Source organism: Triturus cristatus, chromosome 8, assembly GCF_964204655.1.
Source record: "Triturus cristatus chromosome 8, aTriCri1.1, whole genome shotgun sequence".
Lineage (NCBI taxonomy): Eukaryota > Metazoa > Chordata > Amphibia > Caudata > Salamandridae > Triturus > Triturus cristatus.
In genome coordinates, this window is record NC_140591.1 from 106526166 (window position 1) to 106550364 (window position 24199).

Sequence of the window (24199 nt, forward strand, 5' to 3'; positions counted from 1 at the left end):
GTCAAAAGTTGCGACAACATTCAACTTCAGTTAAACCATCACCCTGCTGGCAATCTATGCTCCACCTCCTCTCTCTTCAAGGAGGAGGAGAGACTCAATTTCTCGAACCCCAAAAGAGTGCTTAGTTTCTGGATCGATCTTACCAAAGACCACCTTGTGGGAAGATGTGCTCTAAGTGGGGTATGCCAGAGCAAAGTAAGGGAAGCCTGTGCAGAAGCGTATCATCTCCCACGGGATCGTGTTTTTTTTTTTGCCAATGCACAGCAGATCTTAATCTGCTGTGCATTGGCAAAAATAAAATCCTCCGAAAGGCTTACGAGACCACTCCACCCAGGCGGAAGCTGCTTCCACGGCGTTGGCCTGCAGGATCCCTATCCTGGACATCTGCCAAGCAGCTATATGTGCGCAACTTCATACGTTCATGAAGCACTATGGTCTAGATAGTTTGGTTCACTGAGGGGGTCATGTTGCCCACTCAGTCCTGGAGGACTTTCTGGTTTGAGTCCATCCACAGATCCTCCTCCAAATAGATACTGCTTTGATATCTGTTCAAAAGGTGAGGAGTCTGCGGCTAAAGTCTCTATCAGAAGAATAATCCTTCCTGTTCTGTGACTCTACTTCTTCATAAGATCCTAACTCTAGGAGACTGCACACTGTACCAGTTTGCTTTTGGAGTTCCTCGCCTGGAGTAGTTGACAATCTTGAAAGCCACTGACAGCTTGCAGGAGTGTCATCTTTCTAGGCTGCTCACTTCATTTCTGGAGCGAAACTGTGCAGGTTCAGAGCAGCACGGTGCATTCGTGCAAAGGCAGTACTTGGAATAGAAAATACGTGGGAGTAAACTACAGGAACGTCAGCCAGAAGGAGATTTTGGTTCCCAAGCCAAACTAGATTGCTTATAGGCAAGAATTTGCAACCTTCTAAAAATTACCATTGTAACTCCTAAAATACAAATTCATTGTGAGTATTGATTTTTATTTGCAATAAGTTCTATGTGGTAATGACTTGCCTATCTTCTCCTGGAACACATCACTTAGCTCAAGTTACTATTTTAAAAGTGTAATTTGTATTTTTAGGTTTAAACCGGAGGGAGAAGGACCTAACTTGAAGCTAACTGACGTAGTTTTTAAGTTGGCAATACAATTGTATAAGGATTTTATCATATTAATGTGCCAGGTAGACCACTTTGTTATGTACCTGCTTATCAGCTCATGTGGTTCTTTTGCCCAAGATTTGGGTGGCAAAATGCTTTAATCGAGACTCACAATTGGAATCTCACGTCTAATGAGTTGGTATCATTTGTGCATGTAACAGCTGACATGTGAAAAATTTAAATATGCCAGTTAGTGAACATGTTTTATTTACTGTGAAATGTTAAGGCCTGTTTGGCGGGCCAATACTGCCCATGGTCATAGTTAGCTATCCAAGTTCACAAAAAGAAAATAAATAAATAAAAACAGGGGAGCCAGGGCAAAAGGTTTTTTTTGTTTATGCACCAAATCCACTAAATCTTACTAGATCCGTTCTTTTTAATGTGAGCAAATGATGGGGATGTAACCCAATCTGGCAGAAATTAAAGTCTTTAATGCACAAATAAACTGACTCATGAAATATTAAAGCTGTGACTTATGAACTAGTATTGTGTGTTGCCTGACTAGCTACAGCCTTCAGTTATAAAATATTTTTTTCAGTTGTTTAATCATTGTCCTCAACTGAAATATTGTACAACCGGTCTGTCCCTTTGTAAATTGTCCAATAAATGTTCCTCATTTTTTGCAGGCCTTCTGCAAGCGCAAAATCTCTTAACACAACTACCTCAGCAAAGCCAAGCCAACCTCCTGCAGTCTCAGCCAAGCATCACTCTTGCCTCACAGGTCAGACTTTTTCCTGGATGTTCTTATCTTTGAGTGAGGGAGATTGAAGAATTGGAAGGATTGCATAGTATGCAATGAAGGAATCATTCTTGATTGCACCAGCAGGCATTTAAATAATAGCAGACTTAATTTATGTATGCTCTGACTTTAACAATAATGAGTCATTATCTCCAGACCGATTTAGAGACCTTTTGAATTCTTGAGGTTTGTACTGTGTTGAAGGGTCAAGCATGTGTGTTATGTGAATGATCAATGGTTAAGTGGATGGAGTATGACAACATAACACTCACTTGAAATGTATTTACAGTCAAGTACACAATTATAATCGGGGATCCAGAGGGCATTGTTAAGTGGTTTTGCTATTTTGTGAATCTTGTTTTTTCTTTTCTCCCCTTTTCTTTTTAGTTATATGGAAATTTGATTCTTCCCCAGGTTGGCATTGCTCCATTCACTATTTGGTTTGAGTTCTCTTTATTTATTGAAGATTGTATATATATTCATCCAGTATATTGTTAATCTTATCATTTTAATTGGTTGTGAATGAATATGTGGCTGGTATTCTGCCCAAGGCTTTCCATGGTTGACTGCTCTGTTTGATGTTTTAAGGACAGAATAGTGCCAAACAATTTGTTGGTCATTATGCCTATATTTTACACATCCAATACTTGTAGATATACAGTCTTTCATTGTTCCCATCCATCGTATCATCGAGCAGCCAAAGGAAGGAGTTGCAGCTATCACAGCATCTCAGACGTATTTTCCACTTAAATCACAGAACCTGTCTCTCTAGTTGGTTTATACTGAGAAATAAAGTATTTTTTTAATGCTGTTCAGCTCCTCTCCAGTTGTTCCACGTTGTCCTTGCTATGTACTCGCTGAAACCATTTGACTTATGGCGGGCGGTAAGAGTTGTCAGGTTTGCACTGATGCTTGAATCTTAACGAAGCTGTTTTTTAAAGATATTAGTGTGTAATGAAACACATCCACCTGTATACTAAATCTGAATAGAAACTCGCTTGTATGATGAATCTGATAGCTGGGTTTAGCATAACTTCTTTGCTCCCCAATTTATGTCTGAAAAAGAGGCTAATGAAAAGCCACTCAATACAATTAACAGTGTACATTGCCATAAAACACAGCTCATTATTTCAGTCTCCTGGTAAAATACACTCCATCTCCTATTAATTCCTAGAAAACCATAGTAATCTTCTTGTGTTTCTCAAGCTTCTTTAAAGCTGCTCTTCGTTTCCTTTTGTCTCATTTTAAAATGTGTGAGCTATCTGTGTGGATTATCACCTTCAAATTATTCAGAGTAATTTGGAAAAGACTGTTTGTCCTCCAGGACCTCTTTAGCTGTATAGTAATAGATTGTGTTTTTTATAGTGCTTCATACTACCTCTGCTTGCCTTTATTAACAATTTTGAGTGCTTAATTTACAAAACACATTAAGATGAGTTGGTTTTGCTGGGTTTCAAGCTTATGAATTCAACAGTGAGTCTGAACTGCTTAGTGACCCATTTTGGCAGCATGTTCACACAAACACTGCTCTTGCCAGCGTACATACATATACAAACCACATCGCATGATCTCTTGGCCATCCTAAGGATATATTTCTTTTATACTTAGTCTTCATTAATTTATTCAACTTAATATAATTATACTAACAGATTTTATTTGATTGTAGATACTCCTTTATTATTAACACATTCCTGATCCAATCAGGTTGAGCATTAAGCCTAGAAACCAGAAAATCAGGTTGAGCCTTAGTGGACATTAAGCCTAGAAACCAGCAAATCAGTTTAGTTTGCAGCGATAGCACTATGTGTTCTTGCATGACAGCCCATCCACGGGCGTCAAGGCTGTTTCTGGTTTTACTCACCACTGTGTCCGAGATTAATTGACTTTCCTCAAGGATTTTCAAAATGAAGACTTCATCTGTTTACTCTTTCCTATAGATTCCATGAGTACCTTCAGTCATTAGTGTAGATGTTGGTGTTCTTCACAGTTCAGCCATCAATATTTATCTGCGGAGCAGCACTGTTGTGACTGATGCCATTGTTTCATAAAGGCGCTACCATCGCTGGTGCCAGTTTATATTTCACTTGTCACAGACACCAGCATCCAGAATTCTCAAAGTTGTTGACCCTTAGTTTTTAGAATGTTTTATTCTTCATTTTGGTAGAAATTTGAATGGCGGCTGAAAAATATTCAGTCTTAAAGACTCGGCCTGGAATTATTGAGGCAGATGTGAGTGTTAGCCAACATCCTTTTTATTATTAAATGGAGTGCCTGGGTCCAGGTCATTACATAGTGTCCTGTTGTCTGTACTCCCGCCCCAACCCATCCATCTGAAATGCAGATGATCGGGAAAGAGGAGTTTTCAATTGTAGTTATGATGTAAATCACAGACTCCTAGTTAGGGCAAACAGACCCTTTCACAAATTTGCTCTCCTCACCAGGCTCCACAGTGTATAACAGATAAGTTTGAAGCAATGCTGCTCTAGATTACATCCTCTGCAAAGTCCAGAAATCTAGTGTTGGGTGCGGATGTTGCAAATTTTTATTTGAAGTGGAGGTTTCACTTTCTCACTTCCTAGGTGACTCATTATCCCTCCCAGAAATGCACAGTTCAGCAGGACAACGACTTCACTTCAGATTGATTTTACTGGCATTGAGCTTGGACATGCTTGGTCTGAGTTTCCGGACCATTTAACTACAGAAGGCAAAGAACCGGATTGCTTCCTGCAAGATACACAGACACCGTATTATTATCGACGGCTTCGAAATCAACCTGAATGAAAGATGTCAAGTCCTTTTTGTAAATTAATGACGTGGGGGTTGAATTATGCAGAACACACAAACCAGTTCTGCCCTAATTATAACAGCAATTCCTTGTAGTCAGACCAGCAACGGGTATGTAACATTTGCCTACCAAGGAATCTAACATTTTGTCTAGCTAGGCCTTTAAAAATAAGATGACCATCCATTACAGGAGGTAATGTCTGCGTGTACACTAAAAATGCATTGCTGAAGCACTCCTTGACCACTGACCAAGTCAAGCATCAAAGGGACATACTCTTAACAGAGTGAAATGAGGCCCGTCTAGTATTCTGGGAGGCTAGTGATAGCTAAATCCAAAATACATGTCCTCAGAGAACTCTGATTTAGGAAGCAACAATCTCCAGAAACAGATAACAGCAGGACTAATTTATGTTCGAGGCGGACATATCTGACGAACCTAGATCATTGCCTGTCCCAAAAAGACACAGGTCAACTGCCACAGCGACCAGTGCAGTCTTACTCAGCAGCACATCCACTGTACAGCGACTGAGCAATTCTTCAACATTCCTGAGCTGTGCAAAGATCCTGTCCCTATGGATGATGAAAATGATTATAGTATGGACCCCCCTAAAGACCAGTCTTTGGAGCCCTATCCAATAAAAGCTTCCCCACTGAGGGGCTTTACATCATATCATATGCTGAAAACCAATGGATGACCGACCACTCTAAGTTCAAACCTCTTGTGGTAGCACAAGAAGGTCCTTTGTACATAAAGTGCCATGTACCATCAGTTTCCCTGATTGTTCCTACATCTAGGAAAATTACCTTTGCCCAGAGCCCTGGGGATACCCCACCTTCGGGGAGGCAAGCTGAAACATTAATGCAGCTGACAAAGTAGTTGTAAACGCAGTAACTTGATGGCGCATCACAATTTTACTGCTCTACTTGTCTAGAAATGACAGGTACCCCTGGGAAGAAACAGAGCTGCTAGCCTACTGAAAAAGAGGCAAGGAGTTTGTGGACGAGGGGATGCTCATTACCAAAGTCAACATCTAAAGTGCTCTAGAATGCGACTATGGCAAATCTAGGGAAACAAATACCAGCATCCTTCTCTGAAGGCAAGCCTATCTGAGGATATCAACTTTCACCCTGATGTAGAGCTCGCCTTTTAAATGCCTCCTTTGATAGAGGACACCTGTACCACAGTTGAACGTGATGGTGGAGAAAAAGCAAGAAACATGGACACAGCCAAGACTTTGGGGACACTCCAAGCCCAAACTGGCACGTCTGGTTATTAGCACCAACAGGAGAGAGGAGGAGCAAAAACTGCTACCACTGTGCAGTGACCTGATTTTCAAACTCAAATGTCCTTTTAAGGGAAGACAAAGTCCAGGCCCTTTAGGAGAGGAGGATTCTGATGCTGGAGCTGTGGTCACTCCCACGTGGGCAAGTAGTACTTCACACTATTGTACTTGTCAGTTTATACATGTAAGAAGTTACCCCTATGTGCAGAACTACTACTCAGCATCAGAGTTAACTGTGACATGCAAACCTCAAAACAGTCTTGGATTTGGCAACTGTGGTCTTAGTCTGAGTACCGTCAACTTCCAGAAGAGTACATGCTTATTCAGAAAGAGACATGTAGACCCTTTAAAAGAGTGCTACACTGCCAAATGAGAGATTTGTGCACTACCATCTCAACGTCAACGAATGGCCTCTTCAAGCGCCGTTATTGGACATCAGCTGCTATTTGCCGCATTTGCAGATACCAGGCCTAGCATACACCTATCCTTTGGTTCATTTTACAGCTGTAACAGCCTACATGCAGAATAGCCAACACCAATCTTTATTTAAATTGTGTTGGAAAGCATTCATGGGGGTGGGGGGGGGTCTAAAAAGGGGTATGTCGCCAGGAACACCACCAATTCCTTGAATGGAATCTTAATGTGGATATCATCCAGATGAAGGGACCCCTTTTAAGTTGTTACATTTTTACCCACTGTAGTTTGTCTCCTGGAAAGTGGCCTTACTCATTGCAGTAACTTCTTTTCGCAGAGTAAGCGAATTGCAAGTATGGAATAACCTCTTATTCAGGTGCACAAAGATCGAATCTTTCTAAAAACATACCCTTACTTTCTGCATACTGTTCTCTTTGTATCATGTTAACCAAACTATTGACTTACCTACAGCAATGAGTTGTCGAAAGAGCCTTGCACACGTTAGATGTCAAACAAGTCCTTTTATATTATATATTCACCATACGAAATCAATTTGTAGAACACAACTATTCATTGCTTTACCAAGCCGCAGTTAGGGAAGCCTATCTCCAAGTCAGGCCTCGCATGATGGTTAGATAAGTGCATTTAAGTGTGTTGTTCCAAAGTTAAGCATACACTAAAATACTGTGCCCAGGGTACATTCTAGCTTTCCTGGGAAATATCCTGCTTGCAGACATCTATAAAAATGCAACATGATCTTCACTGCGCATGTTTTCAATGCACCGGTGTGTAGGTACACATGCCCGTCAAGAGGCATCGTTTGTGCAAACCGTCCTTAAACAGCATCTGCCTTGCAAGCCACCACTTTAGAGAGAATGGCACTGGTTTCCAATCTCTGCAAAACATGTGATCTATGGCAGCAGATACTTCAAAATGAAAATGTTACTTACCCATAACAGTAGGTTTGCAGGGTGTAGCACTGCCTATTCACTTTCCCAGATATCAGCTTCTAGTAAGATGTTTCAGCTAATAAACACCTTTAGATTTGCTATTACTGTGCACTAATGCACATAAGCTGTCCTGCTTCGCAGCACTATCACCAACTCGTGGGTGAAAACAATCCAGTTGGAGTCTTTATCCTTGCTGCACTGTGGGTTTTCGAGAAGGATTACAAGTCACTTGGAAACTGAAATGTCTACTTTGAAAAAAAGTAACGCATTATTAAAGGTAAATACAAAATGTTTTCATTGTTTCAAACGTAGGCAATTTGTGACTGACGGGTGAAGAAAGCATATTGTCACCCATCTCCTGGTATATGGGAGCACAGGAGAATCGCCATGTCTCTAGCTTAATATTACAGGCAGCGAAGAATAGTAATTTTATCTGATTCCTGTATCACATTGTTTCGAAAGCGATAATGTTTGCCTTGCTTTGATGTGCAATTTTGTTTTTTGAGTTTGATTTAGAATTGCTGTTGTGTTCAGAATCTTCGTAAAGCAGATACGGATAGCTACAGTAATGTATTTCAACACAGGACTCAGTGATATGCGGGTACTTTGAAATCTGCAAATTGTCAACTGGATTAGATAGCTCTTTGGAGTGCGACTTGAAAGGCTTTCTTGCATCCGATCACAGGAATAACCGTCTTTCAACTAAGGAGTGAGTAAAGCTTTGGATGGCGTTGATATCCAATTGCTCCCAAGTGGTTTGGGACACAGCCAACATTTCAACCACTCACTTGCTGGAACATATTTATGGGTCATTCTCATGATTCAAAAACATTTTTTAAACTAGGTTGGACACAGCATTCATGGTCACCAGGGTAATGCACCATAGACGTGCTTTGATAAGGTCAGTTGATTTCCTAGGTATGGTTATAGATACATTAATTAGTGAACACCATTTTTGAGAAAAAGCAAACTGGTTTCAAATAGATGTAATGCATTCTTGCTTGGTTTGGCCCCTCTTGCTAGCCAGCAAAACGTTCTGTGCCTACAGAGATTTCTCTTTTAGTAAACTAGGCAATCTTTGCAAGTAGATTTGTATGTTTGACATCTAAAAGCAGCAGCTAACTGTCCTAATACCTCTCCAGTTAATACAACACTCCAGTAAGGGTATGTTTTTTTCTGAATGCCCGTTGAGAAGGGCAGAGATTAGTCTGGCCCAGTAAGTCCATCCGATAATCCACACTGGGTAATCACATTTTTCCCTACAATAAGTAGAGCATGTAACCCCTTCATCAACCCCTTACACACACTCCACCCCCCAAAAACACACTGATAAGCAAAATTGTATCTTTACTAAAGAAAACGGATGTAGAGAAGGCCACATCCACTCTAAGGGGAAAGAAATATTTTTCGACACACTTGCCCTCAAAAAGGGAAGCGGTCTATTTTGGACCACCAGTTTCTCTATAGGTTTCTAAATAAAATCTGAAATAAAATGTTTCACTTTGACAGATTGGTCAGCCTCACCTCGGCCTTCCACTTGTTCACTAAGGTGGCGAGGATGCCTGTAAAATGACAGTACTCCCCCTGTAGTGAATATGCGAGCTGTTTCACAAACAATTTATTAATGTAGTGCGTAAAAATCGTCACTGATTCTGTCACAAGTCATTCCGTTCATAGTGCCCACCTCATCCAAAATTAATATATCATTTTATTTTTCTCCATTTGGTACGTTTTAGCATACGAAGATATAATATGTGACAGAGGTATAGTTGCATTTGGGTGCATTTAATGATTCAAATATAATCCTGGTCAGATGGCACCAGCCTGGCTTCCTAGATTAGAACATTCTCCTGGGTTCGAACAGCCTTATCTAGTATATCTCATACATGCTGGCCACTGCAAAATTTGCATGGACATACTTCTCAGTAGAAGTGAGCTTCTATTCAGTTTGTTCATAGCACGCATACTAATGATTATTTCCAAGTGTTGACTGTTCATTGCCAACTGGTTACACCAGGACTTGTAAAAACACTTTCCAGTCTGTAATACCATTAACTATTTTTTCATCCCAATAGATATTTTTTTATGAATCAATCCTTTGTATCGTTTAGGCAGTCATTAGGCTGTGGGCCATCTCTGCTTTATAGGTCTCACTCAGCTCATGGGACCTTAATTCAAGCTGTTACATTCTTGCTTACATTTAATGGCTGTGAGGAACTGCCATCTTTCTTGCATGGTATGCCTCCACTTTTTGCTGAATGTACTTTGACTGAGTGTGCCCTGGACTCCTGCCAATCAGGGGCCCAGGCCCTATGTTTCTTCCCTAAAACCTAAAACCCAAATTGGCAAACCCTGGCCACATGTCAGCCCCTGGTAAATAGTACCTTAGGTACCCAGGGCCTTGTGACCAGGGAAGGCCTCTAAGGGCTGCAGCACTTATTGTGCCACCCTTAGAGGCCCTGTACCCTAACACAAACATACTGCCCTTGCAGGCTGAGTGGGTGCAAGACAAAACCAAGAGTCGACATGGCCCACATCCCTCTGTGCCATGCCCACAACCTACACTGCCCTGGCATACATCAGCCACCCCTCTAGCTGGGTGCCCTATGCCAGTGGTGTGGACACAGGAGCATGAGCCCTGTGCCCCTACAGTACCCAGGTCCATTCCTGGGCGCTGTAAGTGCAGTGCTGCCATTTAAGAGTATATGGTGCTGAGAGCTCGTCAAACACGAACTCCACAGCACCAAAATGGCAACACTGAAGACTGAGAAGTTTGGTATCAAACTTCTCAGCACATTAAACCCGCACTGATGCCAGAGTGGGATTTAATGTACAAAGCACTACTGAGGACATCTTAGAGATGCCCCCTGAAACCTAACCTACAATCCACGTCTTGTCTGAGAGGCTGCCTAGGCTGCCACACAGTAGACATGTTGCTAGACCACTGGGTGGTGAGCCTCCGCCCTCCAGAGCCTGCAACAATGCACATCCTGGGCGAGGTGCTAGGTCTCCTCCCCCAGGATGGGCAGGGGAAGCTTCAAAGGCATGCCACCTTTGTGAGCTTCTCCAGGCCACTTGCTGTACCCAGCAACTGGCCCCCACCGGTTCTGACCCCTACTCTGGTGGGAAGACTGTCCGGAAACCCCAAGTAAGGACAGGGGATGTGCCAGCCTCTGCCAACCCCACCCCTCAGGTGAGGGAGGCGAGGTGAAGCACATCTCCGGGCTCTCGCCATCTTGAAGATGGGAAGCCCTGTCCAGCCAGGACTAGGCTTCTGTCCCCCTCGCACAGGAGAATGGCAGGATAGGGGGTGTACCCACCACAGGACAGGGACCCATTGGTCCCTGCCTTTTACCTACCTGTAACACCCCTAAATCTAGTGTTTAGAGGCACCCTGAACCTTCCTTCCTCAGATTCCAGATTCCGAAAAAGCAAAGAAGAACAAGAAGAAAGAAGACCTGCCGTGCAGCTGCTTAGAAGAGGAAGACACCAACTGCTTTGGCCCCAGCCCTATCGGCCTGTCGACCCTCAAACCTGTTCCTGCTAAATCCCGGCACCTCCTGTGGCCACCAGCCTCACAAACCCCGGAGGACCTGGTTACCTTGTGACTCAGAGCATCTGAGACTCCCATGAGCAGTGGCTGTGCTCAAAGCAAGATTCTAACCCCTGGCATCAGTCCGGAACCGCAAACCATGCCCACTCCGCACCCGCCAAGCCTGGCCTGTGCCGGAGTGGACAAGGACTCCGGGGACGTCCCCCCGGCGACTGTGACCCCGAATCCGGCCCCAAGGACCCACATCGACGCTCCTGACGACACCTGCAGCCTCAGAACCAGGGACCCCCCACCAACAGTGATCAGCAGATGGTAAGATTTCCCGACATCAAAAGGCACCCCTGCACCCGGCGGCCCCCTGTGCCCGACTCCTGGGTACCTACTTATCCTCCAATTACCCAACTTACCTCTCGAAGTGGTGGTGGCCCCCGAGGAATCTTCGTCCCCGAGCTTGCAGCCTTTGTTCGTCCTTGAGCTTTCCCATTGAAATCCATTGAGCGCCCGAAGGCTCAAAAGCACCCTGCACACAGCGCCCGAGTGGCCCTGGCAGTGCAACTTCTACTCCTACCTACTTCCCCATTTGCCCTGAGCAAGTGACCAGGAGCCCAGCCCCCACAGCCGCATGGCCTGCTAGTCAGCAGCCACCAACCAAGGCACCCCTGCCTCCCATCGGATAACATTGGGCCTAACTCACTCTGCACCCGGCTGCCCCAGTGCCGCTGAGGGTGTAACAACTATACAAACCTAACCCTGGGAGACCCCCGAGTCTGTGCCCAGAACCTTAACTCTGCCAGTCGAGTACTTACCTAAAAGCCGATAACTCCCTTTTCTTCCATAGGGTAACATGGACTGGTTTCTTCTGAAATTTCTTCTATGTGTGGAGTTTTTAAAACTTAAAATATTCACCTAAAATCAACCGAGTAACGAAAACGGAAATACTCACCTGCTATTAGGAGAGAACCCAGTGCTGGATCTTGGGACCCAGCACTGACCCTGAAAAATACTCACAACCGTACTTACCAGTAACCCAATTTTCTTCCATAGGAAATCATTGACTGCTTTTCTGTGAAATTTCTTCTGTCGATTTTTGCAAACTACAAATATTCTTTAAAAATCGTACCAACTGTGAAAACGTAATTACTTACCTGTTTTAGACAGAGGTCCCAGTATTGAGCCTAGGAGCCCAGCCCTGGATTACAAAAGTAACGAGAACATACTTTACCCGTAACTTGAATTTTCTTCCATAGGGAACCATTGACTGTTTTTCTATGAAATGTCTTCTAAGTGTCGATTTTACAAACTTATAAATATTCCTTAAAAATCGCCTGTATAACTTAAATGCAGTTTCTCAACTGCTTACAGGTGGTACACAAGTGCTGGATCCAAGATCCAACACTGACCTAGAAAAAGTAACCATAACCCCACTTACCTGCGAAGTGAATTTCCTTCCATAGGATAACATTGGTAATTTGATCAGAAAAAGTTTCTAAGTGTCAACTTTTAAAATAGCAAAATATTGTTTTTTAAGAATCACATCAGTAACTTAACCGAATTTACTCACTTGTTTCCAAGAACTGTCCCAGGACTGAATCTAGGATCCAGTCCTGGAGTTAGAAGAGTAATCCTGAAAGTATTTAATTGCATATAACTTAAAGTTCCCATTGAGCTCAATGTATTATTGTGTTTGAAATTGTGTTGCCTATTGCAACAACCTGTAACTATTACCTACAAAAGTCAATTGCATATTGCAAGAGTATTTACCTAAAGCATCTCATTCTGAGAAAGTATATTTTGATACCTATTGTTGGTTCTAAAATAAAACAACCATGTATTTGTTATATAAACTATTGGCCTAGAGTTCAGTTCTTGAGTGTGTGAGACCATTTGCTGACTGAGTGTGTACAACAAATGCTTTACACTGTCCTCTGATACTGCCTTACTGCTCGACCAAGCTACCACTTTAGAGAGTAAGGTTATATCTAACTTTAACCTCTGCCAAACCTCTGGGGAATGTGGACTCTGTGCACACTGTACCTATTTGGGAACAGTATATGCAGAGCCACTTTCTCACAATGGCCTTTCTCCTTCTGGTCTTATTTCAATTTTCATGGGTGGGATGTAACACTCAAGTAGACACATCTCAGAATCTTTAAAATGATAAGACCTTTGTTATAGCATTTCAAAATAGTTTTGGGCTCTTAAGTAGTTTTTTTGTTTTGTGCAGAACCGCCTCATGCAGTCGTAAAATACTAACACTTAAAAGGAGAGTACTATCTTTTTACTTAGTGAGCACTAAGTATTGTTGAGAAGCATGCATAAATACTTTTCAATACAATACTTATGTTATTAGTGAAGATGGCAGAGAAATTACAGTAATTTGAGTGAATGATATTATGGTGTATATCTTGAGACTGATGTTTATTTTCAAACTTTCAAGTGTTTAAATTAATTTTCGTTGGCATGTATTCATAATGTTTAAAAACATTCGGCAAAATACGTTTTTCTCAGAATCCAGCATTCTACTTCATCAAGACTCCGATTACTTAATGATTGTTGTTCAGAATCAGTCCTAAATATACAATTGATATATCCATGCCTTCATTGGCATCCTCAGTTTGATGAAATTGATACATATTGTGCATGTATGTATAAATACAGTCCCCTGCCACCCCCCCCCCCACCTCTTCCCCCCCCCGCCCCCCCAGTTAACTGGCCAAAATATCACATGATTAATAAAACACCTTTTCGGGGGTGGAAAGGAAGTCCCAAGAGCAACCAGTGATGCTCACAAGAATGGCCCATGATACAGTCTGAGATTCAGCACGTCTTAGTTGGAATATATCTGAATTTGTGAACTCATCTGTGTCTGTTTTGTGCACATAGCGCAAGTGCTATATTCCAAATAAAATTATTCCTTTGTATAGAACTCCTCATCTGTGCAAACTTTTGAGCATGAATTTGCCAGGTATAGTTGCAGTGCACCAAAAGTCGAATCCTCGGTGTGAGAGTAATTGATAGAGGTAATGGGTCCCCAGTGAAAAATTGGGTGAAGCATCCGGTAATCTCTGCAAAAATAGTCTAGGGCACTAGCGGAGGCCAAAGAAGAGAATAAGTTAAATTAGAAATAAATAGGGCGCACTAGAACAATGGAAACAGTATTGCCTTTTAATGATATAAAATGGTCTAGATTTTCCTCGAAGTAAAGATTGACAGACAAATAGATAAATGGTGAGAATCCGCAACTATCCATGTCATATTGTTTTGTTGTTAATTGGTGTTTTCATATTAAATCTGTGACGTAGGTTAGCTCCAGTATTTCAGTGTGAGAACCAACAACAGTAAATAAGTTGCTGAAATACAAAAATAATTGTAACATGTAACTTCTGTTCTAAGGAAATTGGAAAAGAAAAGGATCAAATGAAATTTGATGTAAGCCAGATTCTGATTTATTGAATTAAAAACTAATAAAAAGAAAAATGAAGTGAATCGGAAATTCAAGATGCCTTCAGATTACAGGAGACCAACAAATCCCTCAAAATCTGCATAAATCTTAACTTGTGTCCTCACAGTGTGATCCTTTCCTATATTAAGGCGACAGGTAAAGTGTATCTGCTTTAATAACTTTCAGAACTCAGCATTCCATAACTGCTGAAACGTGCATCATACGGAGCAAGCACAAATCCTTCCCTTCACTTATGGCCACCCATACCACTTTTTCTCTCATTTTGAAGGAATAGTTAACTCAAATAGCCAGCATGTTTCTTAAATCAAATCGTATGTGCCAGTTTCTTTGTTCTCCACTCACCAGACCTCCAGAAGCAGCCAATCTGCCTTCTGGATGTTCTGCTGATGGACTGCAAGTGGGTAGTCGTGTATGTGTTTCCTGCAGCTGTTCTAATTCTAAGGGTCCTTCAGTAGATGAGCTGGATGCCAGTTTTGATGGCCCAGGCTTGCCATGCCGAGCTGGGTTTCGGAACCTCCTCCATCTATTTTAGAGTGAAAACCTGGCTCTTCATGCAGTCGCAGTAAGAGTAATCTGCATAGAGAGGGGGCAGTCACTTTTTTTGTTTCCTTTTTGTTTTGCCTTTGTGTTCTGACTTGGTTGTGGGGATCAGAAAAAAGTAAAAGGGGTAGGGCAGAGTAGACTCATGCTCCGGAAGTGGTGGAGCCATATATGGGTGACACCACTGCATGCTTAAATCAGTTGCTTTATTTCCTTGCATTTGAACATGAATCTGGAGGCTCACTCCCCTTTTCTCTCTTTGGCTTGGTGATCTTTTGTCCAAAATATTGTAAATCAGTGTGTAATGGCACAATGTCCGTCCAAAACTTCAGAATTTGAACCTTGCTGTGTCTGTTAAAAACAAATGTTGGTTACAGACACTGAGCAGGTGTGCCTTTGCTGTTGGAACTCCAAGTTGTGTGAGGAAGGCACCCTCATGACCTCAAAGGCAATCTGGCACCGTGAAGTGAAGATGTAAATCAGAAGAAAACACACAGGTCCTGCTCCAACTCGAAGTTGAGAGCGCATACTTTTACCCACTCCTGAGGCCATTCCTGCAGCAGGCCCTCTTTGTGGTCTAAATCGTCTTGTAAGTCAAAGTCAAAATAAAAGGACAAGGACTCATTCCCAACAGCCACTTTCTATTCACCGAGACGTTGTGAGGGTGTCAAAGTGCCACTCGGTCTTCTTCCCATCGCCTACCTAGGAGCTGATTCTGCAACTGAGCCTGAGGAACCCCTGTTTCTTGTGTATCTGTGAATTTTCAGCAGAGCAAGGCCTTTAGAGAGGCTATATTGCGCATCATTGGTGCTCTTCTGGCTCTGTCTGGCATGTAGATGGGCTTCCGGGATCTACAGGGGCCTCCAGTGAAGTCAATGCTGCTATATCCTTCCTAAGCACTTTCTGTTCTCTCAAACCCACTGTGTGTTCTACAATGACTTTGTTACCTACTTCCACTCCAGTATCACAATCTGTAAAAGTAACTTTGAAGCAGACTCCGGCCACGACACCACTGGGTCCAGGAGAGGAGTCTTTACTTATACCGGCTCTGACTTTAAGCCAAACTAGTCTCGTCACAAATTCATCCTGACACGCCCCATTCCCACACAGTCCGATACAGACAGAACACTGCCACTACCGTGGATACACTCTCATATCCTCACCAGCTTTTTGACTCCGACCAAAGCGAACCACCGCTTGGGGATGACAATGGAAATGAAGTGGATGATGATCTCCAACATTGTGTTGTGTATTTGTGCAAGGCACAACTCTTCAAGGAGTGTATACTGGCGCTGAGATTATGATAAAGACAACCTATAGTATCCCCCCTCCCCACCCCCCACTCCAGTGGCCACCATCAATAGAAAGTGCTTCCTTTGCTGTGGTGATTAGACATGCAGCTGAGATCTTGGACCTACAGCTACCTTCTCTGGAAGTTAAATCTACCTCTCGTGAACAGGCAGGTAGCCAGATACCCAGACCGGCACCAGACAACCAAATCTCTTTTCTCTCAACATCCTACGCCAGAGATTCTGGTAGTACAGGCTTCCAACAGTAAGGTTGGACCCCAGTTCATTCCCAGCTACCCCAAGAATCAGAGGATTCAGGAAACAAATGTTCTCGTCGGCCAGTACAGCCCTTGTGGTTGGTCATTGCCAGTTGTCGATTTGGACATTATGCACACGCCCCCTGGGACATCAGCAAGAATATGCCAGCAGTCCTTGAGGATTTCTGGGTGTCCCTGGCTTTAACCTTTCAGGATGTTGAGAATGTGACCAAATATGTAATTTGTTCAAACAGGAATACCACTGATTGCTTGGAATGAGCGATCGGTGCTCCGCCGCCACACATGGATGAGGTCTGCTCTGCAGGCTTCTCTGGAGATGTCCAAGCATCCCTTATATGGCTATGCCTTTCGATGGTTCTCGCCAATTTGTTGAGAAAGCTGATTCTACCCAGAAGCTATTCAAGGAGAGCCGGGCCATGGTGCATTCTTTGGGCCTTTTGACCACTGCCAGACTGTTTGCTCAATTATTTTGACTCTTTCAAGATGTTTGACTACCCATGGAACTGGCAATACATTCCTTCCAGGGTTGGGAATGCGAAATCAGTCTGGCAATGTGCAGGTCCTCTCAGTCACCTCACTCATGGTATCAGCTTCCAGCCCGCTTTAGTTTGCCCTAAGTGGCACACACCCTGTGGGAGGCCTGATCAGACATTTCCTCCAAGGGTTGCAAACTGTCATGTCCTTCAGATTGTTCAGTGGAGTTATGCGCTTCCGAACCGCTGAATCTTCCGCCCACATCAGAGAGGCTGTTGAGGTAATAGAAGTCTATTTTGTCGCAGGAGATTCGAGCCCTACTATCCAAAGGTGCCAGAGAGAGGGCACAAGACTTGGAAATCAGGACTGGTTGTTACTCCTGCTATTTCCTCTTTCTGAAAATAGATGAAAACCTTTGTCCTATTTTAAATCTTTGCCTTTTGAACACCTTCCTGTGAAAGAACAAATTCAGCATGCTCACACTGGCTCAAGTTCTGTATCTCGGTGACTGGATGGTAGTATATGACCTAGTAGATGTGGACCCATCCTGCAGTCCCACAGAGATGTTACCTGCAGTTCAGGGTAGGCCTGGTGCATTTCAATTTGCAGTGCTCCCCTTCAGCCTTAAAAGTGTCCACAAGTGATGACGGTAGTCACCTCACATCTTCGGAGGTCGGGGATAGCAGTTTACTCCTACCTTTTGGACTGGCAGATGATAGAGTTGCGATAGTCAATCATAGTACCCCTCCAGAGGACGACAAACCTCTTGTCATTGCTGGGTTTCACAATCAGCATGCCAAAGTCATACCAGACTCCCTCTCTGAGGCTTCCTTTTATCATATCTGTCTTGGATACAGTTCAGTTCAGGTCCCTCCCTCCAACACAGCGAGTCTAGGACATTAAGATCCTGTTGCAGCCTTGGTCCGGGGTCTCGGAGAGAGTGGTTGGAGTTTTTGGGCCTTCTGCATTCTGTTCTTTGAATTGGAGAGATCGCATATGCGGGTTCTGCTGGAGAATCTGAAAGCTCAGTTGGCCCAACGCCAAGGAAACTTGTCAAATTCCATCCAAGTTTGACGTAACTTAAATCTGCAGTGGTGAATACTCATCTGCAACTGGACCAGCGGCAGACCCCTCTCAGGACCCCACGCAGAGCCAACAGTGGTGACGAATGTGCATTGCTTGCATGGGGAAGTCAGCTAGGACACGTTGATATTCCAGGATTCTGTCTTTTGGCTGACATTTGACTCCACATTAATCTATTCGAGTTGTAAGCTAATTTCCTTGAGCTGAATTGCCTTATTTTTATTTTTATTTGAAAAGTTTTATATAGCGCTGGCTACACCCGAGGTATCGGAGCGCTTTACATGAGGATCAGCGGTTTCCAAGTTACAAAATTACATCAGTTATGGTAGCCCAGTATAAAAACATGAGATTACACAATAAAAAGGGAAATTGACGTATAGTATTGTCAAGACACTGGGAAAAGGAGGGGGAAGGGGGAAAACACAGCAGGGAGACTTGGAAAACCTTGTCAGATGTCCGACTGGGTAGGTGCCAGCCGCGGGGGTGAACCCGAGCCAAACTCCTCTTGTATAAGTGATCTGGAACATTTATGCTATCAGCTTTATTTAACACATATAATCCCGATTTGCCTGGTGAACACTGCTTTGGTGGTAGCGATAGATCTGGGTTTTGTGCTTTAACTTATCTAGGATTTATGACTTTGAGCTCCTTTCACAACATCACCCCTTTACAGGAACTTCATTCCTTTCAAACCTCACTTCTTTAATCGTACCAGTGTCCCCACACATTATTATGCATCCGCGTAATTACCAGCATCTCCATGCGGATACCATCCTATACCCCACCTGTATTTAAAGATTTATTGTATCCAACTTAATTGATTTCAAATAGTAGTCAGGCAACTCGGCACGTTTCTTCATGTGTGGATGGTTACTCTCTGCCTGATGTTATGAAAGTGAGGGGACATGCAATTTCACACCATTGAAATCTTAACTATTGTAAATGTATGCAGTTTTGGGCTTGGCGATGCTGGGGATTGCATAGATTATGATTAGAATATTCAGTTGAACGATGCAAGACCGCTGGGATATCGGAGTGGTTTGCCTGTTGAAGGGATGCCCCCATTTCTGGGTGAGGGGGTTTCGGTTTGACTTTGTTTTCAGTTGAGACCTCTAATATGTTTGTTTCAAAGAAAGTTTTGCTTTAATGATGGAATATGTTCACAACCTCTCACAAATGACCTATTAAAATGTCGTTAAAATTGTATTTTGCATAATATTTTACATGTTTTAAAACAGACACTGTTATTTTAGATTGATTTTTCCACCACGCCAGTCACTCTTTTCAGGGACCAGTATTTACTAACCTGTTTTTCCTTTTTTATTTCAATGAACAGCCAGCAACCCCAACACGCACAATAGCAGCAACTCCTATTCAGCCACTTCCACAGAGCCAGTCAACACCAAAGCGAATCGACACTCCCAGTTTGGAAGAGCCTAGTGACTTGGAGGAACTTGAACAGTTTGCCAAGACTTTCAAACAAAGACGAATTAAATTGGGATTCACTCAGGTAACCTGGGAATATCAATGAAATGGTGAGGCGAACAGTCAAACCGCTTTTAGCTGCCTGTCTCTCATTACCATTTGTGGGCTATGCCAACAATAACAGTGGGCTTATGGCCAGGCCATTGCTTACAATGGGCAGCCTTTCTTATCACTGATATATGCTTGCTTCTTATTTGATGGCTTTCCTTCCTCTTCATGTTTTTGTCTCTCCCCTGAGCATAGCTTCTGCATCAGCAAAAACATTGGCATGTCAATAGTTCCACAAGTTGTGGCCTATATACTTTGCTAATGCTTGTTGCATCATGCTGCCATATCTAGTAAGGAATTATATCAGCTGTAGCATAATTTGTGGGTTACATAAGGTTTTGTTTAACTCTTCTCATAGAGAGGTACAATGCTTCCCTTTGCAAGAAGTATGCACATTTTTTCATTGTTTGAGACTATAGACACGCAGATCAGTTAGTGCTTAACTAATTATCATTAGAGGTTCATTCAGTTTAGATGAGATTGTACCTTGGATGAATTGAAAGTAACTAATCATCATACTTTAAATTATTTGACATATTTATACTTTACTTGTCTTATTTTTTGTTCATATACTTTTGATATGATTCAACTCTGTTTACAGCAGATTTCCCTGTTAGTACACCTAATCCTGATGAAGCATTTGAAATGGCACGAAATACTTTTTGAGTATGATGGGACATACGGCAGGCTTGATTTTGAAAGTTATGGTTTAGCAGCATGAATAAAGATTTCTCATGAAATGTAAATGAAAACTCAGAATGATTGATTTGTGAAATTTTTGGGACTAAGTGCAACAAGTATAATACACTGGGATCATGATGGTAAGAGGCCTGAGAGTGCACGGTAAAATCTGGCCTACTCACCAAATTTGTTTATATGTAGGACTTTGAGTGCTGTGTGCCAGATCACTATGCCGATGCACCTAACATTATGAAGGAATGAAAGAATAGAAAACAAAGAAATAAAATAAGAGGGTATTTCAGGTGTGCACATACTGGGGCACTTATGAAGGAAAACCTTTTGTGCTTGGTCACAGATCAGTTGCTCAGATCCCTAGACTTGAGACATCGGTTTCTAAGTTCTTATCAACACATACTTCTCCATAGAGTTTGATCATTCAACGATCATCCGCAAACCTAACCCCAATGACTTCCTCACTGTCCCGCCTTACCTTGAGTCATTATGAGTTCACACCATGAGTTTTGCTTCTGACTTGTTAGCCCTGCACACTACCACATGCCTTCTTGGATGTTATGTCCAGGCCTTGTGGATATCACTGAGGATATCTGTGCAAAGCCTTCAGAATCGCATGAAGGAACCTTTCTCTGAAAAGGTGATTTATGGTCAAGATACCTCAAAGCAAATCCTCATATTTTCTTGGATTTGCCAGGCATACTGTCCCATCCATGGCTATCTAGATTACCCTTTGTCACGCCTGTATGTATTCCATAGACTTTTCAGATAATGTCCAGTCTGCTTTAATGGACGTGCCATTAGAAGGGCAAGCAGCTATTTGATGAGAAAGCAGACTCTTCTCTCAAACAGTTCAAAAATATCCATGCCATTGCTTGCATGCTATGCCAAGCAGTTCCAGCAACAGTATCATGCTTTTTGAAGCTTTTCTAAGGGCCAACCCTCATGGCAGGCTCAACGTTTCCAGCCAAAGGAGTGGTGAACATAAGATACCTCTTTAGCAGCAGTCTTCTGCATATTCTGCCGGGTCTGCTGCATCAAATGCGCTTGAATTTGACCTCCCTCTACCATCAGATTCCATTATTGGAAAGAATCTGTCATTTTGTCACAAATTGAGAGGCTTTCACAATGGACAGCTGGGAGATCAAGCTTGCCTGCAAGGCTCCTTTCTGTATCTGTTCATACCACCATACTCTGCAAGGAAGTGCTCCCAGTCATAAGGCTCTATCTTGGATGTAGACGTTTTCGACCTGTTGCACAATAGCCTATAAAAGTACTGCCAGCTGAGGAAAGATTCATGGTTTTGCTCCCTTTATTACTTGCTGACCAGGAAGGAGAGGAACTCTGGTCGATTCTGAATCTGAGACTCTTGAACCGCTTTGTCAGGACAAGTTCAAAATGATGTCCCTGTGTCAGTTCCTCCTGCCTCTGAATGCTTAGGATAGGAGGGTGTCCCTGGGTCTCTAGAACACTTGCTTTCATCTCCCATTCAGCCTGCTCACAGGCATTACTTCTGCTCTTTAGTGGTGTCTCAGCACTATCAATTTGCTGTTCTGCATTTCAGCCTTATGAGCGCTCCACAAGTATTAACTAAAGTGTTGGCTGTGTTGTCACCTTTTTTAGGAGGTCAGGAGTCCATGTATTTCTCTCCTTGGGAGACTGGTACGTGCTTGCGGTGGAGATTGCACTTCATCATAGCAATCCTTGATACAACCTGCATGGAGCTCTTCCTCCACCTCAGATGGTCTCTAATATTCAGGATACAATTCTGATGTTTTGTAGTTCAAATCCAATCTCAGTCCTCTGCTGGGTGTGATGACCACTTGGTTCTGCATGCCAGGTGGCAGACGACATCCCTTTAATATAATGCCTTGGTGACAATGGCTGTAGCATCCGGGAAGTCTCTACGATCAAATGGAGATCTTCCCATATCTTCATTGGTGGATGTGTCCCTTCCAAGCTTCGGTCATCTTTTTAGTCCTCCACAGAAAGCTTTGCTTAGTGACTGTAGGCTCTGCAGTGGGAAATTTTTCTGGTGGCAACTAATTTGTCAGGCACGCTGAACGTGAAGGTGGATACTTTGAGCTGCCGATCGCTGAAGTGTCATGAATTCCCAGCTCCACCATGAAAGAACAAATATGAACTTCTCCCTTTGGGGCATCCTTCCATGGACCTGTTAGCTATGGCTCGGTTGGGAGATGTTCTCTGTTATGTGCTCGACACTTTACCACTAAGTAGTTCCCACTGGATGCCTTCATGGTCAACTGGTTGCATAGCCTGCTCTAGGCATAAACTCCGACCCCTCATCTTTTAAAGGTCCTCCGAAGTGTGAGGGGATCAACATAAGCTGAACCTCATTGCAAGATTTGGGGGTTAGGGAGAGTATCGGGAGTAGAATTTGATATGCTGTTGAAATTCAGCATTATTCCCGCTTTTCCCCTTCCACCCAGAAAAGATCTGCGTTCGCAAGGCATCCGTCGGCTCCTCCACCCTTCACATGTTTTGTCTACACCCATGAAGATGAGTAATGCCAACCAGGCGTCGTCTATCTACCACCATAGAAGTTTGACCTGAGTTGCCAAAACTAATTGGGTTGATTCGGGCTGCTGCATTACGTTTGTTTTTTTATGTGATTCTGCAGTCCTGTTGAAGGCTAACCTAACTGATGTACTGCACTTTACCTTGCTCTGGCAGTCTCTGTTGTGAAAGGGTACTTGACTGCCCTATCTAGCAATTTGTGCCTTCCTGAACAACCGTCCTTATTCAGGGTGCCTATAGTGCCAAAATTCTTCAAGTGGCTGTTGTATTGGTTTCTTACCACCCTCTTTATTATTCCTAATAGGATTTCAATTTAATGTGAACCTTTTTAATGGCATTCCCTTTCAAATTGATGCTCAGTTCTATTTGATTGCTCACTCGACCGTCAATCAGTTGAGGTTACTTCAACCCATAGGGTTGGTGCACTCAATGCCCTACCTCTCTGGCCACTGTTTACTGTTTTCTTCTCAGACTGACTAGTCCTGTGTAATTCTAATTACCGGTGCTGGCTGGTGAATTTCGAAAGTGATGGGGCATAAATCACTGTCCACATTTGTCACACAAATAAGTGCAGCAAACAATGCGGTGCTGCGACTGCATGGATCATACGAAGGGGCTTCTGCTACTCTGACATTTTTCAAGGTAAAGCACATCGACGTGCAGGAGATTGTATGACACGTTTGTAAATCAATTTGCCAAGTAGCTCTAGTTAGTTCAAGCAATTTGAAAGGGCACCCTTGGACTATTACAGTACAGCATACTTCATTCCCTAGAGTTCTTGTGGTGTCTTCCCACACACACCCCCAAAAATAGCTGTAAACTGCACAATTTCTCTAATACAGAAGATAAAAATCTATATCAGTTGTACATTTTTTGACAGAAGAAATGCAAGCTTTACTCAACACACAGGAATAGCACTTGCAGCAATAAGTCAAGTATCTTTCACACAACAATGTGTAGGGGGCGTTAGTAGCAGTTAAAGATTCCTTTACACACTGCACTAAGTCCACACAAGCAGCAGCGCAGTGCAAGCTTCACTTACATGCTAAAGAAAGCTATAGCTCATACAACAAGGTTCCTAGGGGCAGAATAAAAATATTCATCATAACTAGTTTTGCAAAGAGAAAGGTACAGTTCAAGCAGCAGTGAAAGGTCTCCTATTAATCACAGAACAAAGGCAGTACTTTAAGCATAGGTATATGCTTCCATCTTAACAGGCTGCAGTTCAACCAGCTTATATGCAATCTTCACAGGGTCGACACAAAAGTGCTACAAGCTTCTGCCCCACACAAAGAACAAATGCAGCTGAGGAATCATTACAGAAAGTTGGCCTAACCCACAATGAGCAATTGCAGCATTGGCAGAGTAGAATAGCTGATGCATTTTTAGAGCAATTAGAAAATAATGGCAAGATATGCAGAGTTTGATAAAT

At 42.9% G+C, this 24199-nt stretch overlaps 1 protein-coding gene across 8 annotated transcripts in view; it reads left to right on the forward strand.

Moving 5' to 3' along the window:
* The window catches only part of POU2F1 (POU class 2 homeobox 1), a 668152-nt gene that overhangs the window by 469308 nt on the left and 174645 nt on the right, over positions 1 to 24199 (forward strand). For 5 of the 8 annotated variants that reach the window (XM_085621115.1, XM_085621114.1, XM_085621116.1 and 2 more), the window contains 3 exons: positions 1780 to 1874; positions 2280 to 2306; positions 19340 to 19513. In XM_085621115.1, the coding sequence (XP_085477241.1) occupies positions 1780 to 1874; positions 2280 to 2306; positions 19340 to 19513 (296 nt within the window). The remainder of the gene's footprint in view (positions 1 to 1779; positions 1875 to 2279; positions 2307 to 19339; positions 19514 to 24199) is intronic. The other 3 variants (XM_085621119.1, XM_085621121.1, XM_085621120.1) reach the window with 1 other exon arrangement.